Raw genomic sequence first — 19,658 nt, 5'->3', positions numbered from 1 at the left:
CAGAAATTAAAGTGAGCAGTAGTGAAAGAAGGTATTTTCTCTCTTAAATCACTTTACAAATTACTTTGTTCCCGCCTTGTCCTGATAAGCAGTCACAAAAGAGATATACTGACTGTGTTGCTCTTGTATCATTATAAGATCATTTTAGCACAGCTGACATCAGATATTTCAACACTAAATGAGGTGTGGTGCTAATATTTATTTATAGTCATAAATATTACTCATACCACCAATGGAAGCAGAAATATGATACTGAAGAAGAACAGGTCAAAAAAAGTCCAAATGGAGACATTTTTTGTTTTTATGAGGTTTATTTTCCAATCTAAAAATATGAAGACAAAATATAATAAATCACAGTTAATCACAAATCAGAATGTCTTCAAGTTCATGGCATCAACTACATGGTCATGAACTACTGGAAACCCAAGACTCTGGCACAAAGGACTGTGGGTTTTATGCACTTACTGTGACAGGTGTTGCTCTTGTATTACATAATAGGTGGTGTGATCATAGATGTTGTCCCTTTGCTACACTAAGGCTGCCGTTTCAGTGTAGCTGGTGTGCACTTACAAAAGACATTCCTAGAACTGCTGAAAAGTGTCCTTGGTCCAAAAAGCATCAAGATCCTTAAGATCCTCATTTCGTTAGATGGAACAGACTATTACAAAGACACTGGTGTCTAGTGTAAAATGTATTATGCTTTAGCAATATGACACAAGTTAGAGAGCCTTTTAGACTGTGCAATTACGTCAGAATGAACTGCTGAAACCTCCCAATTTAAAAACACAAAACATAAAACCTTCTTAAGCCAGACTGGAGTACCAGAAGTCCAGTTATGTCAAAAACATAACAGATTTTTTCACTTTTGTAATACATAGTATTACTCCAAAGCTAACCATACTGTCTTGCATAATACAAATTACAATAGAGTTTCCTAGTGTAAAATATTTCATTTGCAATTTCAATGTGACACTCATTTCTTTACATCATTGCATTTTTGTTTTATTTATTCTTTTGATAATTATTTACAAAGAAATTCTGAAGAATTAATCAGCAGAAAAGAAGCATAAATATGTGTACTTCTCCTTTGTATGTTACAGTTTAAGAAACCATATTTTACAAAATACTTTATGTACAGGACAAGCCCCTTTTTAGATACCCTCAAATAGTTCATTACAGAAATGATTTCATATGCTTTTCATATAGCAAGAATGAAAAGCTGCACATATGAGCCTGGTCTGGCAGGATACTGCCAACAATACTGTTACCACATTGCATTAAAGTGACAGTTCACCCAAAAATGACAATTCTGTCAACATCTATTCGCCCCACATTAATGAGTAAATAAAAACCGTTTTGTCCATACAGTGAAAGTTAGTGTTGTTTTTTAACCCCATTAACTTCCACTGAACAGACAAAAAAAAAAAAATCTTCCAAATGTATTCTGTAATACAGATTTGGAAAGACATATGGGCAAGTAAATGATGACAGAATTGTCATTTTTGGGTGAGCTGTCCCTTTAACTGAATGAGAACTTTCTTTACACTGCTGGGGAAAGCTCATGTTTTCATAAATCAGTGTTTCACTCCATAATAAATTTGATGATAATTACAATATTATTCAAACAGCGCAGAGAGCACTGGAAGAGCAACCACTGAGAAAAAGAAAGGGCATCTTTTAATATGAGTCAGTTTAATGACGGCCAAAGCCAGGTTTTGCTGTGCCTAAGCAGGACCAAAAAAGAACGCTTTAGGACTTCAAGGTTCATTCACACCAAAGATGATAATTATAACAATGAACTAAAAGGTTTCTGAGCCAATCAGATGCCACCCAAGCTTGCATGTATATAGGACCCAATAAACTTCATAATTTAGAACAAAATCATTTCTGGAGATCGAAACAGCTTGCCCAAGCAAACATTCTGGAAAAGTAAACACCTTGGAACTACGATTTGTCCATGGCGTCAGGATGTCCTATAACAGAACATAGCTGATTACGTATCTCAAACTTCTTTTTACTAAGCGAAGAACAATAAAGTGAGTATATCGGGGCCTTAAAGCTGCATACAAATGCGCGGTTATGACAAGAGGAAAGTTACCGTCCGTTGGTGTGGACACTAATATAGTTCTTGTTATAGTTAGTGCTCTTGGTGTGAACATGCCTTTACAGAACGATGAGCCCACAAACCCATTCTTGTGCTGTGTAGTGATTTTCAAACCTAAGACGCTCTTGATCAGTCCCTATGAGTTTTGCTCAAGGTATTCATCTATCATGGTGAGATTGTTCAGCCAGTCTTCGTTGTTTCCCACCAGAGTGTCTATGAAGTCTACCTCCGCACCACCACTGCCTCCTCCTCCAGGTCCTTGTAGCCCCGCTGCCATTGCCCCATTGCTCTGATGCTGGGAGATGTAGTCATAGGAAGGCAGTTTATCTCCGGGATTGTAGCCCTGTGGTGAACAGTGTTTCCCTGCAGAAGCAGTCTGGTAACTAGGAGGCCCCATCCCATGGGCAGGGTGCATCATGGATGGGCCTCCTGGTTTCATAACAGCTAGAGCGGAAAGTGGACCTCGCATTCTGAGGTTCTGTTGGGCCATGGAGGATAGCGGCTGGGTGGTGGGCATCTTCTGGTCCTGCCTGCCAACCAAACCAGGGGCGACCTGATTATGAGGAGGACGGGAACCAGGGAAGTTGGCTGGCATACCTGCCATGCCGGATCGCTGTGGAAACTGAGGACCTCCACATCCAGATAGGGCTCCTCTGGAGGGGAAAGGATGTGGGTGGTTCACAGGGTCCATATGTGGCTGCACTGCTTGTTGGTGCTGCCAGAGCTGGGACTGTGACGTGGCCTGCTGCTGCTGCTGGGGAGGGAACATCATGCGTGACTGAAGAGCTCCAGCTCGGTGCAGTGCCTGCCGCAGGTGGTGGGTGGGCACGGGACCGCCTGGTAAGTTGGGGCATGGCATGCCAGGTCGCGTCACAGCATGAGCTGGGTGTAACGGTTGACGTGGAGGCCCACCCATTCCCATCATGCTCTGGCCAGACTGCATCGCCATTCCAAAGTCTTGCGACGGGTGGCAGAGGGGTTGTTTGGAGCCTTTGCCACATACGTATCCTCCAACCGACGGGCCCATCTGAGAGACCGAGCTGGAGGAAAGACCCATTTGGTTTGTGGGTAAAGGGCCACTATGGGAGAGCATGGAGGGATTCAGCTGTTGAGAAGCTCCCAGAGGATATCCACCACACTCTGGATGGAGTGGTCGACCTGGACCTGTAAGAAAGCAAAAACAATAGACTTTCAGCATGCCTTTAGGTATACTACTGTTTAAAAGTTTAGGATTGGATTTTTTTAATGTTTTAAAAAGAAACCTCTTATGATTACCATGGGGCTATTTATTTGATACAGTAAGACAGTACTATTGTGAAATCTAATTAGTTAAAATAAGTAAATGAATGTAAAAGGCATCAGTGTCTCATGATCCTTCAGAAATCATTCTAACATGCTGATATGGTGCTCAAGAAGCATCTGTGATTTGTAAAAATATGCAAGTCTTTTTTTATGACTTTTTTTTGCATCCTTGTATTAAAAGAATTATGTTTTGTTTGAAAAAAAGAAAGAAAAAAGAAGAAAATGTTTGAACAGCAACATGCTGGCAAAAAATAAAAAGTAGCCCCCATTTACTAAAGATTTTGTAAAAATTCCATATTTATGTGCACAGAAAAGTTCTCACTCCAAAGGCTTCAACTATGCATTAAACATGCCCAAACTATGTACATATAAGGGCTTCTTTATTTTTATTGTTCAATATTTATTTTTTAATTGTATTATTCCATTATTCCATTTCTCTCTCTCTCTCTCTCGCTCTCTCTCTCTCTCTCTCTATATATATATATATATATATATTTTTTTTTTTATGTCAAGTCTTAATAAATGATTTGCCCCCAGGAGCATTTTTGTGTGCACAGTTTCAGAATTTTCTATGTGCAAACGTAATAATGAATCATGATTTCTGCATTTTGAAAAAATCTGTGTTTAGTTTTTTTTTGCAAAAATGGTAAATCAGACCCAGTATTTACAATCATTCATGTGGTATGGTGATGATACCGTACCTTGAAATAGTGCCACCTGTTGGCAGTCTGTGATATGCCCTCCATTCATTTGCTCCATATGCCTTTGCTTTTCCTATAAGAAACAGAAAAGAATACATTAACACAATTAAGGCAATCAAATTCTACCTCTTAAGAAGTGTAAATTAGGCCATTCATTCACCACAAACAACAAAATTAGGATTTAACAGAATAATACATTCAACATGCAGTTTGAGCACTGACTTGTTGTTGAAGCTGCTTCTTTATTAGCTGATTCTTAAGCATCATGTTGTAGTTGCTGCCCTGGGGCTGCCGTGGCACAGCTGACGAAGGGTCCTGAAGAGGTGGCACCATTCCTGCACCTTGATCCTAAAACACAAACAATAAAAGAAAGATCAATATAAAACCTGCACTCACCTTCTATATTGTAGCTCTGCATAACTCAAATGTGTCAAAACAATGGCTGCCATTTTCGCACAGACATGATCTCACCTTCACTTGACCCACACAGACGACTGCAACTAACTACGTATAATCTCACCATGATCAAAGACGTGACGCCATTCAGTGTAACTCAACACCGCTAAAGAGGTCATCTCAACCAAGCCCACATGTTCTAACAGGGCTTCTTTCCTTAGCAAAGTTGTAAACATCTGTAAATAACCACAGAGGATTCAGACCAGACCCTGCCTTCCCAGAGCCAAGGACGTTTGTTTTCGTTGGCGTTGTCTGAATGCACCCCTCCAACCCGAACAATCCAGCTAGGCATTCCCATATTCCCATTCCCACAGAAGAAACACTCCCCACCCTCTTCCCTCCCTACTCCCATCCAAATCCTGAAAACACATGCGTAACCAGAGTAGAACATTAATCACGGACCATTATGAAACGTGGAGAGATAACTACTGCAGGTCTATGGCAGAATTCAATGATCTGCTTCACGTCATAAAGACACAAACACAAAATGAAATTAATGGGTTTATTATGTTGTGTGAATTCAATTAAATCTCCAGCTACATATGCTTAGCATTACACATAGCTAATATCATGCTCAAGAACAAGCAGAGGTAATCTGAGGCACAAACAGACACTCCTAGCATGAATCTGGTGTAATCATCTTTGCTTGTAGCAGGCAGGGTGGTGAAACGACTTCCCAGGGGGAATATCGTGGTGCTTTGCAGTGGAAATGAATGGCTTGTCTGCAGCACTAGTGCTGGTAATGGATATTGATCCAGCACTTGGGTATGTGCAGCAGGAATGAGGAGCTGGTTTAGATGCTTTTGTTGGTTGTGTTGGGTTAGGGCTGTGCCTGAGTATTGTCCATGGACGATTTTGTTTTGCCATTAAGGACTAAAACTTCTAATGATTATAAAGAACACTCACATCTGTTACTTCTTAAAGGAACAGTTCATCCAAAAATTAACATTCTGTCATCATTTAGTCACCAATCACTTAAAGTCATACGGGTTTGTGGGATGAGTAAATTATGCCAGGATTTCAATTTTTAGTCAAACTATCCCTTTAAGATAGCTATTATGAGTAGCCTAATGCTTAAACATTATTATAACCCGCTCGAATGCTCTCTGCAAAGCCCAAGGAAAGAAAATAGTGAGTTGATTAGTATGATAATCAGCGACTCTCACACAAATCCAACAGGGAGATGTGAATAAAACCCTTGTTTTTTTCTCTAAGCGAACGCTAGATGGCGCATGCGCACTCTAACAGTCCGTAATAAAGCGGTACGCTCTGCGCGTTTAATCGCTTGATCCACCTCGAGTTTACGGTGAGCTTTTCAGTCGCCTGTCTTGATCGATCCCCTTTTTGTAAAAAGCCAGTGTTCCAAATCCATTCAGCCTAGTGTATTTACTGATAAATATAAATGATTGATGTGCCCATACTCCGTGACTTATGTTTTAGTCTGTCAGGACGCAGCTTTTCTGCTCCATCCGGGAAAGCTCGCCAAGTTAAACAGCGTTTCCGATTGTGCCCTCGATAAGAGACGGCCTTTCATTCTTTTCCCCGTCCTGAGCTAACACCCCAACACCTCACAAGCTTTCCAGAGCCTCCAGCAACACACGCACGTTTCAAGTAAAGCAGCCCATCAAGCAAGCCGGCCGCCTCCCCTTTCCGTTCCGCGCGCTCACTCAGCTTTTCATGCAACTCACATTTCAGCGTGCATTTAATAGATTAGATATCACAGCAGCAGAGGTTATCAAAGCAATCCGCTGCCTTTGTTGTCGAACAGAATGTAACCGTTCCTATGCGTACGAGACGGTAACAAAGAAAGAGAGATATGTTTAACCCTGTCAAATCCATTGGGGTGGAAAGAAATGTAAATTTGGATTTCTCTCTCTCTCTCTCTACCCCCCCCCCCCATTTATATTGCAGAATTGTATTTGCATTTCAAAACAAGTACAAAAGCAATAACGTAATACTATGAATAAATACAATTAGGCTATCAATAATATAAAAAAAGATGATAATTAGAAGTGCAGAATATTATTTTGAAAGCAAATGTAAGCAAAATTATCTAAAAAGAATATTAGAAGTGCAGAGTATTATTTCGAAAGCAAATTTAAGCAAAATTACATTAATTAAAAGTTATTTATAAAAGGCATTATGATGAAAAACAGCACTAAATATGCCCTAAACCACATAAAAGAGACATAATTGCCCATATCAAACTAACATGAGAAATAAAACCAATTATGCATTTGCGTGCGGTCGAGCATGAAAGGATGTTCTCTCACTTAACCCAGAGTTTGCATGTTTGACCTTGCCTTTGTCATCTGAATCAGGGTTATTATAGATTTTTAACATTTCAATCGTTTTTTTATTTCGTTTTAATTTTTATTTAATTATTTCATTTAATTTATTTTGGAAAAGTAATAGTTCACCCTTTACAAGATATTTATTTATTATTTATTATTTTGAGTGACTTGAGGCAAATGTACTCACTCCAGTACAGTCCACTCTAATGCCTACCCCACACACACAAAGTGAATTGTGGTTGTTTGATATACCATAGATGCATAAACTATTACATTCCTCTAGTGTTAAACATTTAGTTACATCCTTGGATTGAGACCCCAATTTAAACACCAAGTAAGGCTTTATTTGCCCAAAAATAAAAACAAGTGGAAAATCAAATCTTTCTATATTTAGATCCATTCTCCAGGCTTCAGCTAATTGTCATGGGAAAATGTCTAAGAAGCAGTGCAGGACTATAGGAAGGGAAAGAGAGAGATAGAGAGAGAGGTTGTTGTTGAATGTCAGTTAAGTCGCTTTGTCATGCAACTCCAAGTGACCTTGCTGGGAGCAGAGAGGGGGAGGGACAGAGAAGGAGGGAAAGCTTATGACTGCAAGAGTTAGGAAAGAATGAGATGAGGATGAATAGAGTGGGCAGAAAGCGAGGAATAAGAGGCGAGAAAGGGACTGACTCAGGCGCACAACTTTTACAAAACAGGTAGAATTAGAAAGCTCAGTGGGTAATGGTAGCAGACGCGAGACAGATAGAAAGAGAGAGTGCATGCAAGGAAAGCAGGCGAGAGAAAGTGGGCCAGAGTTGTGTAGAGAGCTCCGCTTTGCCGTCCTGGCAGAAGTCCAGCTGTCCAGAGCCCAGGCAGACACTAAGTACTGCTTTTATCTCCACAGTAACCAAGTTTATTTACGTCTATTGCCTTGATGGTGGGGTTAAATTGCTATTAAATGATGACCGACACAATACCAGCTTTAAATGCACAAGCATCTTCCTTGAATTGATAACATTTCTAAAATATTTGATATGCATGCCCTGATTTATGCGTGCACACATACGGCGATATCTACACGTACTCGCGTGTGATAGTGGGAGCGGCTCACATCATTGGGCATGAGAGGAGGATGTTAATGAATGTGACGCCTGACCTACTTCCTCAACAACACATATCAGCTCCCACTTTCTCTCTCTCTCTCTCTCTGTTTGTGTGGCTTGGAGACAAGAGCCAGTCTTCATGCCAGTTTGGTTAACCAAATTGTGCCATGTCTACCATATACCCATCACAAAAATCCAGTTCTTGGGTCGCCGAGGATTTCCACGTGTTTTGTTCACACATGTAAAAATAGATTTTAGATTAGAAAAAAAAAATCCTGTTATTGAAGGGGAAAGCAAATAAAGAACGGAGATGTGTGGGTGGACGGATGTGAAGGAGAGAACAAGCTCTCCCAGTCTTGGTGCTTTGAAGCCTGCTAACTATCCTGGGACCCTTTGAAACACCGCCTCAAATTCCCGAACTGTTCCTGGCACGCACTTCTGCACACAAACACAAACACACAGACACAGACACACACATATTCACCCATCCCCCTACCAGTGCCAGACACTGGAAAGCGTAAGATCCATACACACACACAAACACACACACACTTGTGTGATAAAGCATGCCCACATACTGCATTCGCACAAAACATATTTGCACACTGAAAACGTTCTCACACGTACAGTACACACATTCACACACACCTGGGCTTAGAGGGAAAGAGCCGCTGCCAGGCTAGTGTTAACTTGGCAGAGTGCTTAATTTATTCAGCATTCATTCCTGCCGCAGCTGGGCTCTGTGTCCTCAACCTTGCAGAACCACAGAACCGCGCTGGGCTACGATATCTTCGGTGCGGCTCTCACACCTTGGGCCCTGGTGGGCCGTTCTAATTATTACTCGGTAAATTCTTGAATTGCTTTACTTTACCTTGGCTGTCTTCTAAGATCCTTCTCAGCATTTCTATAACAATGAGGCTCTTTTTCTCTGCGCCGGATGCAGAGACTTATTTGTTTGCATTCGTCCAATCTAGGCCCCTCCGAAATACCCTGGAACCATATTCTCTACCATCTGTACCATCTACACCCCGCCCCCCTCCTGTCCACACTCCTCCCTCCATTCCACCTCAGGGCAAGGTCACTCGGGACGGGCTCTGCTTCACCACTACACTACAACACAAAGACAACACGGTCGGCCTTCAACTGCATCTCACCCAGTGTTTTATTAAGCCATTTTAGCCACTGTAACGTCTTGTACTGTTCACGTGAATATTCTCCACACAGTGTCATTCCTGTTATAATCTATTACTGTACACTGAATAATAATGCTAAATGAATGAACAGTTATACTCATTATTGAAATCTTCTTATATAAAAAGAGCTCTACAGAAACTGAATCAATCACATTTTCATTAGTTGTAGACCAATATATCAACCAGAAGGATGTCGTGTGTGTTGGCTGGCTGACTAATATGTTATGCATATTTTCAAATGTTTATATTTTAAATTAAATTATTTTTTTGTGTGATTCAATTGAATTATTTTTAAGTTGAATAAATCATCAGTAAAATTAATTAAAAAATAGATACATATAATTTTAAATGATTTATTTAAATAAAATAGATCATAGAGATTAGTACATTTGCATTCATATTCATTGTGAAATTTCACAAAAATCAAGTAAAATCATAAAAAAGTAAATAAAATGTTAGTAAATTAATTTACTTAAATTCTATTTAAATATTTTTGTATTAATAAATGATTATATTTACATACATTTCATAATTAAAACATTTCAAATGTATAAAAAAATAGCAAGCAGAAAAATAAACAAACAAACAAATCAAAAGCATATATCTAGCTTATACCAGCCAGCGATTGGTCATCGGTAATTGAATTTAAAATTGAATGATGGTTGACTATACTAGCTCACATGTTGCTTTTACACGGTGTCTTTCAATTCCTCTCTTCCATGCAAAAAACAGGCTGCTGTAACTGGCTGCGCGCTTCCCTGATGTCTTACAGTCCCCGATGGGGGACAGACCTCTGGCATTTCTTCTTTTTTTGATCTGATCACATGTTCAGCCTTTGCGTTTCTCATCTACTGGGCAAACACAGTGTCTGTTTGACTACACAGACAGGAGGGCTTTGTTTCCAATGTAGACTGTTTACTGGGGGAGAGAAAGTTTGATTTCCATGTAGTTCTCCTGAGATACTGATACCTTGCAGGTGTATGTGTGTGTGTGTGTGTGTGTGTGTGTGTGAGTGTGGTGCAGAATACCAAGCACACAGGTCTGGCGGCTCATATCTAATAATGAGAAGGGAATGGGGAAAGATTATCTTGAACAAAGAAATGAGGAGCAGTGTGTGCTGTGCTGCTACTATTCTATTGAGTACTATTCGACCTCTCCAATTTGAAACCAAAGACACTTTCTTCAATTAAAACACACACACACACACACACACACACACAGTCTGAGAGAGATCGTGGGGGGATTACTGCTGTCAGGATAGATCAGCTGCTTAGACCACTCACCCTTGTCTAAATCAGACTGGTAGAAGCTACATGAAACAGGCAATCCCTTACAAACACTTTATAAACACCTCAGACACTCTTTCTAAACCTGTAATCGTAGCTTATTAGCCTCTAAGACACTCCACAAAGCTACCATGACAGGTTGTTGCCCTAAAATAACACTCATTCCGTAGGGTTTTATCTTCCTCTAAGCACAGAAATGTTTTTGAAATGCATTTAAGTTCTGGCTTCCATTTCAAAACTGGATGAGTGAAACATACAAGAAATGCTGAAATAGAAAGTAGCTATTTAAATCTTTGTGGTGATTTAGCTAAAAGTTGAACCAAACCATGTCTGTTAGCTAAAAGCTCAAGAAAATGATGTAAACTCCAACAGGGGGGTCAGGACCCAGACTCACTTGGCTACTTAATAAATAAATCTATGAATTAAAAATATGAATAAATTCACAGATTCTGCATTTATTTGATCAAAATACAGTAAAACAGTGATATTGTGAAATATTACATTTGAAATATATTAATATATTTTAAAATGTATTTTATATCTGTCACAGCAAAGCTGAATTGTCAGTATCTATGATATGCTGATTTTGTGCTCAAGAATGGTTTGTTTTAGTTGTGCTGCTGAATTTTTGTGAAAACCTTTTTCTTCAGGATTCTTTTATGAATAAAAGTTCAAAAGAACAGCGTTTAAATATTAAATAGAAATGTTTTGTAAATTTGCTGTCGCTTTTGATCAATTAAATGCATCCTTGCTGCATAAAAAATTAATTTCTTTGAATAAAAAATCTTACTGACCCCAAACTTTTAAATGGTATGATATGCTAAATATATGTTCTCTTACTTTAAAAGCACTGAAGCAAAAAAATAAAATAAAAATAAAATGCTAATTACCAGGGACAATGGTCAAATTACAGTTTAACATTACACAGAAACTGATCCAAGTATGTCATGACTGACCAATCACAATCAAGTATTCCAAATAATGCATGAGATGTATGACTGTGTGTGTGTGTGTGTGTGTGTGTGTGTGTGTGTGTTCTGTGATATCTGCAGCCTGTCCAAGGTACTTATTGGAGGGAGTCCTTGAGATTCACCAATTCTTGGCTCTCTTCATGCAAGGTTAGCAATTTAAATCCACTGATAACATGTATATAACACACACACACACACGTCCTTGAGCACTTTCTTCTTTTATTCTCCCTTTAGTATCTCAGTATCACTCCCCTTTCTCTTGTCATGATGCAGAAATGTGAGAGGATCTATAAAAAAAAACCCATGTGTTTTTATGTGGCTGCTCTTTCTATTCCTTTTTTCCTAGTATGACAACCACGAAGGGGAGGAGCAACCAAAAAGATGTGAAAACACCATACAATTGAAGCTTCAGGTTGGTACAACTTTTTTTTTTTCCAAGTACAATAAAATCTACACCGATTACCTTAATGTTATTGTGATAATTATTGGTAACTGCATTGCTAACATCAGATATAAAACATTTAGCAGCTTCTATACACTACAGCATAATGAGTTGCTGCTGTAAATGCTGCAAAAAGATAAATGTCACATTTAACTAGTTTGTTATTGGTATATATGAAATAAATGCAACTGCATGATGCTTTTCTTGCTGACAGTTCATTTTACAACTTTGATGTTTATGATACACATTAACTTTCTTGCTGAATAAATAACTAAATGGTTAGCATTTAAACAGATATTTTTAATGCAGGATCAACCTTCTTCATCAGCATCAGACATATTGATATTTCAAGATCGATTGGCCCATCTCTCTTCCTCTCTCATTCTTCCCAGTCTTAGTTTCTTGAACGTCTCCTCTTGTTTTCACTCTCTTTCACCCTCCATTGTTTCTTTAATAACGCATCGTAATCCTGGATGAATGAATTAGGTTAATGCCGGGGAACAGGTCACATAAACAATATATTCTCTCTCTCTCTTGCCATCTCACTCTCATGCTCAGTAAGCATAGACTGTTCTTTTAAGCACTGCACACCCGGTTTCATTTGGTAAATTGATTGGGAGATTTGTGTGCTGAGTGGAAGATAAAGCCCCATGGGATGAGTGGAGGAGCCGCCACTATTAAACCGGACAGATGCCAAACAGGCAAACACGAATCGCATGCTAAGGGCCCGCAATGGCATGTCATTACGTTTATTTATTGTTATTTAAAGGAGGAAACCAAACGAAACCTCCTTTTCCACCCTCTTACTCTGTCATTAGCTACTTGTATTAAACATCGAAACACAGCCAAGTACCTCATGCGCAATTTAAAAGGCATTATACAGAGCACTTGACTCATGTACAACAATTTAATGATTCAAGGCAACGTTTTCGATGAGCAACTCTTAAAGTTGAGAACGAATCATGCTGGAAATATATAAATGAGGCAGAATTGAAATGTAGTTTTTTGAAACAAACTGGTGTTGTTAATGTTATTGGTGATCTGTTTAATTATGCATGCCACATTCCCGCCCATATGTTCCTCTGCAAGAGTGTGACAGAAGAGGCAGGGATGAACATCCATGTGTGTGATGATCCCCTGTTGGGGAGGGAATAAAATGGGATAGAACGTGAGAGATGGATTCACTTTAGTAACATCTGCTGGACTGCCAACTTTAATCCGGGTTTTAATCTTGTCTAAATTATTCTGTAAAGTATGTTATTGCAATATGTTAGTGTTATACTGGAATCGTTGACATTGAGATACAGCCACCATTATTACAGACAGACAGTTTTAGAAAAAACTGATATAGACCAATCAAATATTTAGGGTCGGTATGTTTTTATTTTTATTTTTTATATATAGTAAGGATACAATCAAATAACATTAAAGACTTTTATTCAAAGAGACATTAAAGACTTTTAAATTGATTATAAAGCTTTATAAATACTATTCATTTGACCTTTCTATTCATCAAAGAACCCTGAAAATGTTTTTAATATTGATATTTTACTTAAACACCAAAATATTACAATAAATTCTGAAGGATCATGTGACAATGAAGACTGGATTAATGGTTGCAGAATATTCAGCTTTGCCATCACAGAAATACATTTTAGTTAAAATATATTAAAATAGAACTATTTTACAGTAATATTTTACAATATTACTGTTTTTCTTCTTTTTTTATAAATAAATGCAGCCTTGACGAGACTTCTATCAAAAACATAAAAAAAGTCTTACTTTTGAAAGGTTGTGTATACAAAAACAGTCTAATGCTGGTTGTTGTATCTTTAAGAAAGTCACCCGGGTAAAGTATAATGAATATTTCTTTTACACAAAGGTCAAGCCGAGAGAGGTTTCCACTGACACAGACCATAATGTGATCTCTCTCTCTCTCTCTCTCACACACACACACATACACACACACACACCCATACGTGTATAAAAGACAGGAACAAACACATTGTGGACGTAATGTCTACAAGTGGTCGACTTGGTAGCTTAGTGGACTGTAACCACGCCCCTCATGTTCCTCCTGGGCCAATAGGACTGGGTGTGTCTACGGTTTGTGGCATTAGTTGAGGAGGTTTCACAAAATAAACCAGTGTTATGACTGAACCTTCAGTGTTGCACAATCTGAAAGAATTCACTTTGTACTCTACAATAGGCCTGTTGGAATAATTTCTAGTCGTGAGGAGGATGTTTGCATGAGTGTATAAACGTGGGTGTTTATAGGTCGGTGGTTTGAATAGATGCAATAAATCAGAGCATTTATTTCTGCTATGCAAATCTTTTAGATGGATTGTGTTAATGACCAGTGGATTTATCGTAACCTTTCTAATCATCTGTGGTTACTAGATACGAAATTAAAATAAACAAATAAGTAACAGTCTAATTTAGACTGATTTGCTAATGAACCATCAAGACCAAATTGCGAACCAGATTGACTGATTCATTCAAAAGAATGACTCAAAGCAATCATTTGTAATGTTTTTACTCTACAGAAGAGCAATATCCAGCTGATTAAATATTTAGAGCTGAGCGCAACTACAAAATGCATCCTCACTACACAGATTTCCATTACTTTTGACTCTTTTGCATGGTTGAAACGGTGATTTTAAATTCCTAGCTACTTCCAAAATACCCTGAAATTGCTTTTTTGGTCTAAAATAAGGCTATACTTTGACTTGCACCGTTTTACACCATGATATGATGCTTTGATATCAGGCACTGACACAATTGTAGAATACTACCACCAGTAAATAAAGGCAGTTTTATAGATGCTTGTGATTGCTGTATTCTACACTCTTAAAATAATATATTTATAGCTGGGAGTGCATTATTGGGACAGATGAGATGGATGGGGAGAAAAAGCACAAGAGAGAGAAATCAATTTGGTTGAAACATTCACACGCCGCACTTGACTGATATCTTTAACCTGCTCAAGAAAACCCATCCTTATTAAAGCTACAGCACACATTTAAACACACAAATCAAACCCGGATCTGGTAATTCTCCAACCGCACCGCAGCATTTTTCATTCCTCCTCAACATAAAAGTAGAACAAAGGCTCAAACGCTCAGTGCTAGTTTTACGCCATCACCCTCTTTTTTCCCCCCTCTCCCTCCTTGTCATTTTCTCCCTCTTCTGTATTCTCCTGTATTCTCCTTCATCACTCTCTCCACAGGGTGTCTGGAAGAAGGCAAGGAAAAGACAACAACAAACGACTGCATGTCAGACAGAATGAATGGTAGAAGAGAGAGAGAAAGTGAGAGAGAGGGAGAGAAACACACCCAAACAGGAGCAGGAAGGCGCTGAGAGGAGAAAAGACTGAATCAGCATCCACCACAGCAAGAGCTGCTGTCTAGATCACTGCTTCTCAACCGCTTTGGCTTCAGGCTCACATTTTACATTAGAACACCGAGTGGCAACCCAAGGCAGACCCAGAAATCTCTGAAATACAACATTAAATGGTATTAATCTTAACTCTAAACAGATCATTTTCCTGCAATATATTAAGATCAGACTAACCACCGGCTCTTCTTTCTAGTTTGGAGTGTTTGGTTATCTTTTGAACTTTGATGGCCTTCTGAACTTTTGACTTTCATGCTCTCAGGAGCCGGTAATTCACTAAACAAAGCACCAACCATGTTTGTCCTCACTGAAATTGAACCCGTACCAGTATTTAATGTCGTCTGGGTCATATTTTCTTTTAGCTTGTGTAGTTTTGTTAATGGTTTCTGAGGACGAGGGCATTTGGACACATGATCCTTTGTCATACTGAACTACTTATGTAAATATTTGACAATAATATTAAAAAAGAACAGACATAAACGGTCTGAACTGAAGATTTTGCCACTCCAGACGTACCTTCTGTGTCTTTTCTGTGTCTCCAAGTTCACATCAGCTGGTAAAAATATAATCCAATATCAAACCTAACTTAATCCCATCCTCTATTATTTCCAACTCAATACGCAGTCAGAAATATGTAATATTACCAAATGTATTGCATTTTTACATTTTAAGGCTTTTACATGCAGAGGCACTGATATGAAACAGAGCTGGCATGGTCACTATTAAAGTTACATAGATCTGACATAAAGACATGAACAAATATGAAAAAGTACCATGCATGTAGGTAAATGTACTATATCTGGCAAGCAGATACACTAGAGCTGTCAAACAGCCAGTCATCACTGTCAACACATGGCTTCATGTCGCGTTAGACTCAATCTGACATTTATATAACCCGCTGTAACACAAACACAGCGTCTAACCGAATCCAAAAGTCACCACACACGTGGCTGGTCATGTAGCCTAGTTTGTGTAAACTGATGCTAAATATACAAAGAGAGCAGTTCAGAATTATAGACTAAACAGGAATATACAGCATGAAAACGATACAGAGTGAAACAGATTGGCATCTCATTCATGAATTAATTTGTGGTTCTGAATTAACCATTTAAACAACTGGACAGTTCTCATTCATTTCTATGCACTGGTATTTTTTAGTTCACGTCTCTCTTGTTCGAAATGTTGGATTTTCTTGCCTTCAGAGACTAGCTAGAGCACAAGCTAATAGCATTTGAGCACAGAATGGGAACATTTCATTGGTTTGAACTATTGAAACGAACATGCACTTCAGTGAACAAGTCACTCTACTGAATGTGAATTCAAAGACTCAGACTGACACAGAATGAGCGGTCTCGTTCATCAATGAGGATCTGCTGATTTCAATTATACTAAGGGTAATAATACTTGTTTTCAGTAGTGAACGGCACTGCATTATATGGATGTTCATTTCTGACATGTAAAAAAACTAAAAAGTTATTATTATGTCAATTTAATATGAGATAAAAATCAATTATATGAGTTAAAAGTAATGATTAAGACAATAAAGTCATAATTATGATATACTAAGTCATAATTATCAAATAAAAAGTCTAAATTATAAAATCAGTTATAACTTAGTAAGTCAGAATTCTGACTTTTTATATCAAAATATGACTTCTTATCTCATAATTACATGATTTTTAGTTTAGTTTAGTTTTTTCTTTTTTTTACATGGTGGAAACAGGCTTTCATAGATTATATGCTCATTTTGGTTATTAATCATTGTAAAGACTGACCAACAAATACAGTATATTTGTCTTCATTGTAAACAGCATATCTACTGTGTTTACATTTAAAACCTAACCTTTAAATATGTTTTTGCTTGAAAAGTATACTCATGTGATATGCATTTGAAATAAACATGGTTTGCTATGACAGAACTTCATGTTGTACACATTTTAAACAGAGGAGAATGCCTAACAAGAACATCCAAAACGCTGCTCTTGCCTCAGTCCTGAATAAATCTGAGCTAGTCCATTGATATTAAACAATCAGAGTTCTTGTGTAGGTGGATATTTTTATAGACTGTGTATATCACTCAGATACTTTTAGATCATGTATGTGTGTGTGTGTGTGTGTGTGTGTGAAGCAGCTCCCAGAACTCAGTCGCCAAGACTGTCTCACTCTGTCTGCTTCCTGTCTGTCTCTCCCTTTCCGCCTCCACTTTCTCCCTCCCTCTTTTTCTCTCTCTCTCTCTCTCTTCTTCCCTCACTAAACTCACATACTCTCTCTTTCCCAGTGTCGCTCACACACTATGCTTTTTCTGTATGTCTGCTTCATTCTCCTGTCTGGAGTCAGACTCTTTCAGTGTCTCTACACTGACACTCCGCTCCTCCCTCCCTCTCTCTCTTCCTCTAGCATCCGTCCCCTCCTCTCTCCCCCCACAGTAAGATGAAAAAATGAGAGAATTAAACATGAGCTGCCTTTGAACAGACAGAGAAAGAGCATTTGGTGCAGATGGGTTTAATCGTTGCCGTTCTTGCTAAAACAGCAACACACACAAACACACACGCACAAACACGAAACAAAGAATCAGAGAGGATAGGTAAATGTGTTTGACATTGACTGAGAGTGCGTCTGTAGATTCTGGCGGCTGGAAATGTGAGTACGAAGAGCAGGAATATGTATTTGTGTGTGTGGAAAGCAGGCAAAACCCTCTCGTTCCCTTAATAAAAGACTGATGAGGGCTTGGATTGCTGAATGTCCTCTCTATCTCCGTCTCTCTTTTCTCTCTGTCTCCTCCGGGTACAAAGCACAGAAGCTGACACAACAAGGCTTCTTTCTTATACACACTGAATAAAATTAAAGAAGGCATTTAGTCGAAGACCTCCTTGTCAGTTTCATTACAATAAATCAAGATATCATTTGTGGCCCCAATATGAACTCTTGAGTAAGGGCAAGCTGTAAGACATATGGGTAGTGGACACATCCAAAAAACAAAATAAAATAAAATAAAATATTTGGGACAACTGTCACTGCTGTGTGTTAAGAAGAAATGCTGTTTTGGTGTGTATATATATATATATATATATATATATATATATATATATATATATATTATTTAAGTCATATTTACTATAAGGTGGTTTTATATTTGTATTTAACATAAATGTTTTATCACTTCATACATTAATTGTGTTATTGTGCTATTTAAATTTAATAAAAAATGTGGAGTTGATATTTTTTCCAACATTTCACCCATAAAAAGTGCTCATAACAGCTGATTACAATTGGACCTCATAATCATATTCATATTTTTTAAATATTACATTTATCTTTTTAAGCACTGTATTATAGAATATATGAATTAATTTGTACACCAAAGATCTAAAGTGTAGCTACAAATCAAAGCAATTGCTCCGGTTTCATTTCGAGTAAAAAAAAAACAAAAACAAAAAAAAACACTTGCGGTTTAGTGAGAGAGAAAAAGAATCAGTTGTGAAGTCCATAATGGCTATGAAGATTTCATTGAATCACTGAGTCTGTTGTTACAAACCAGCAAGGTTAAACTGTTTTATGAATCTTTTTGACTGACCAATAAAAAAGAAAACAAAAATACTATATAACAGTGGGGTGCACTCTAATCAGATGATATCGAAATCTCATATGGGACACACAAAAAGCTTTCCCAAGAAGATTTCAAATTGCTTTTGCATTTGTGGCCACAGTCTGGAGTTTCGCACATGAGATGTAAATGAAATTTAAAATGAATACAAACATCTTAACAGCTTTATTTGCCTTCACTAGTTCATATGAAATGGCCCTGTGATGTGACAACTGAACAAGGATAGAAAATTCAAGTCATAAATGCTACATTCATAAAAAAATGAATAAATAAAAGCATTAGCAAATAACTAGAAAAAGTCTGTTTACAGTAGTTTTATAAGGAGTACAACATCACACAGGACACGTCCACTTTCCGAATATAAAACAAACACAAACACATGCATGGCACGAAACCCACAGATAACATGTGGGGAAATGTGTGGCCTGCCCTCCCTTTGTCTGTCCGTCTCTGCATTTCTCTCAGACACATTTATGTACAGCTGACCCATTTAGAGCTTTTAAAAATGGTTAAAATCACTGAACGTGCCCAAGCAGAAGAGAGGCGCAAAACAAGGTTAGACTCTCCACACCCTGCTGGGAAGACTGCTGTGGATATGTGTGTGTGTGTGTGTATAGTGTTGGTATGAAATATTTTCTCCCGTGTATATAGCCAGCCCCCCCACTCCACCATTTCAGCCTTGAAGGAAGGACATGAACACACAAACAAGAGAGAAAAGAGAGTGATACATACATATACAAGCCAACAGGGCTGAGCAGAGTTAAGTGTTGTTATTGTTAACTAAAATTTATTAAATAGAGGTGTAATAAAATAAACCATTAATGTTC

The 19,658-nt window shown here is 38.1% G+C and overlaps 1 protein-coding gene across 2 annotated transcripts in view; it reads right to left on the bottom strand.

The window, feature by feature from the left end:
• Positions 1-291: 291 nt before the first annotated feature.
• Positions 292-19,658, bottom strand: part of si:ch73-211e3.1 (trithorax group protein osa) — a 60,727-nt gene continuing 41,360 nt past the window's right edge. For both annotated transcript variants that reach the window (XM_052561243.1, XM_052561244.1), the window contains exons 3-5: positions 4,330-4,455; positions 4,108-4,180; positions 292-3,268 (exon numbers count right to left, since the gene is read on the bottom strand). In XM_052561243.1, coding sequence (XP_052417203.1) covers positions 2,241-3,268; positions 4,108-4,180; positions 4,330-4,455 — 1,227 coding nt within the window. In that variant the 3' untranslated portion in view covers positions 292-2,240. The remainder of the gene's footprint in view (positions 3,269-4,107; positions 4,181-4,329; positions 4,456-19,658) is intronic.

Source organism: Carassius gibelio, chromosome B7, assembly GCF_023724105.1.
Source record: "Carassius gibelio isolate Cgi1373 ecotype wild population from Czech Republic chromosome B7, carGib1.2-hapl.c, whole genome shotgun sequence".
Lineage (NCBI taxonomy): Eukaryota > Metazoa > Chordata > Actinopteri > Cypriniformes > Cyprinidae > Carassius > Carassius gibelio.
The sequence above is the reverse complement of the archived record's forward strand: the minus strand, read 5'-3'. Positions and strand labels throughout refer to the sequence as shown.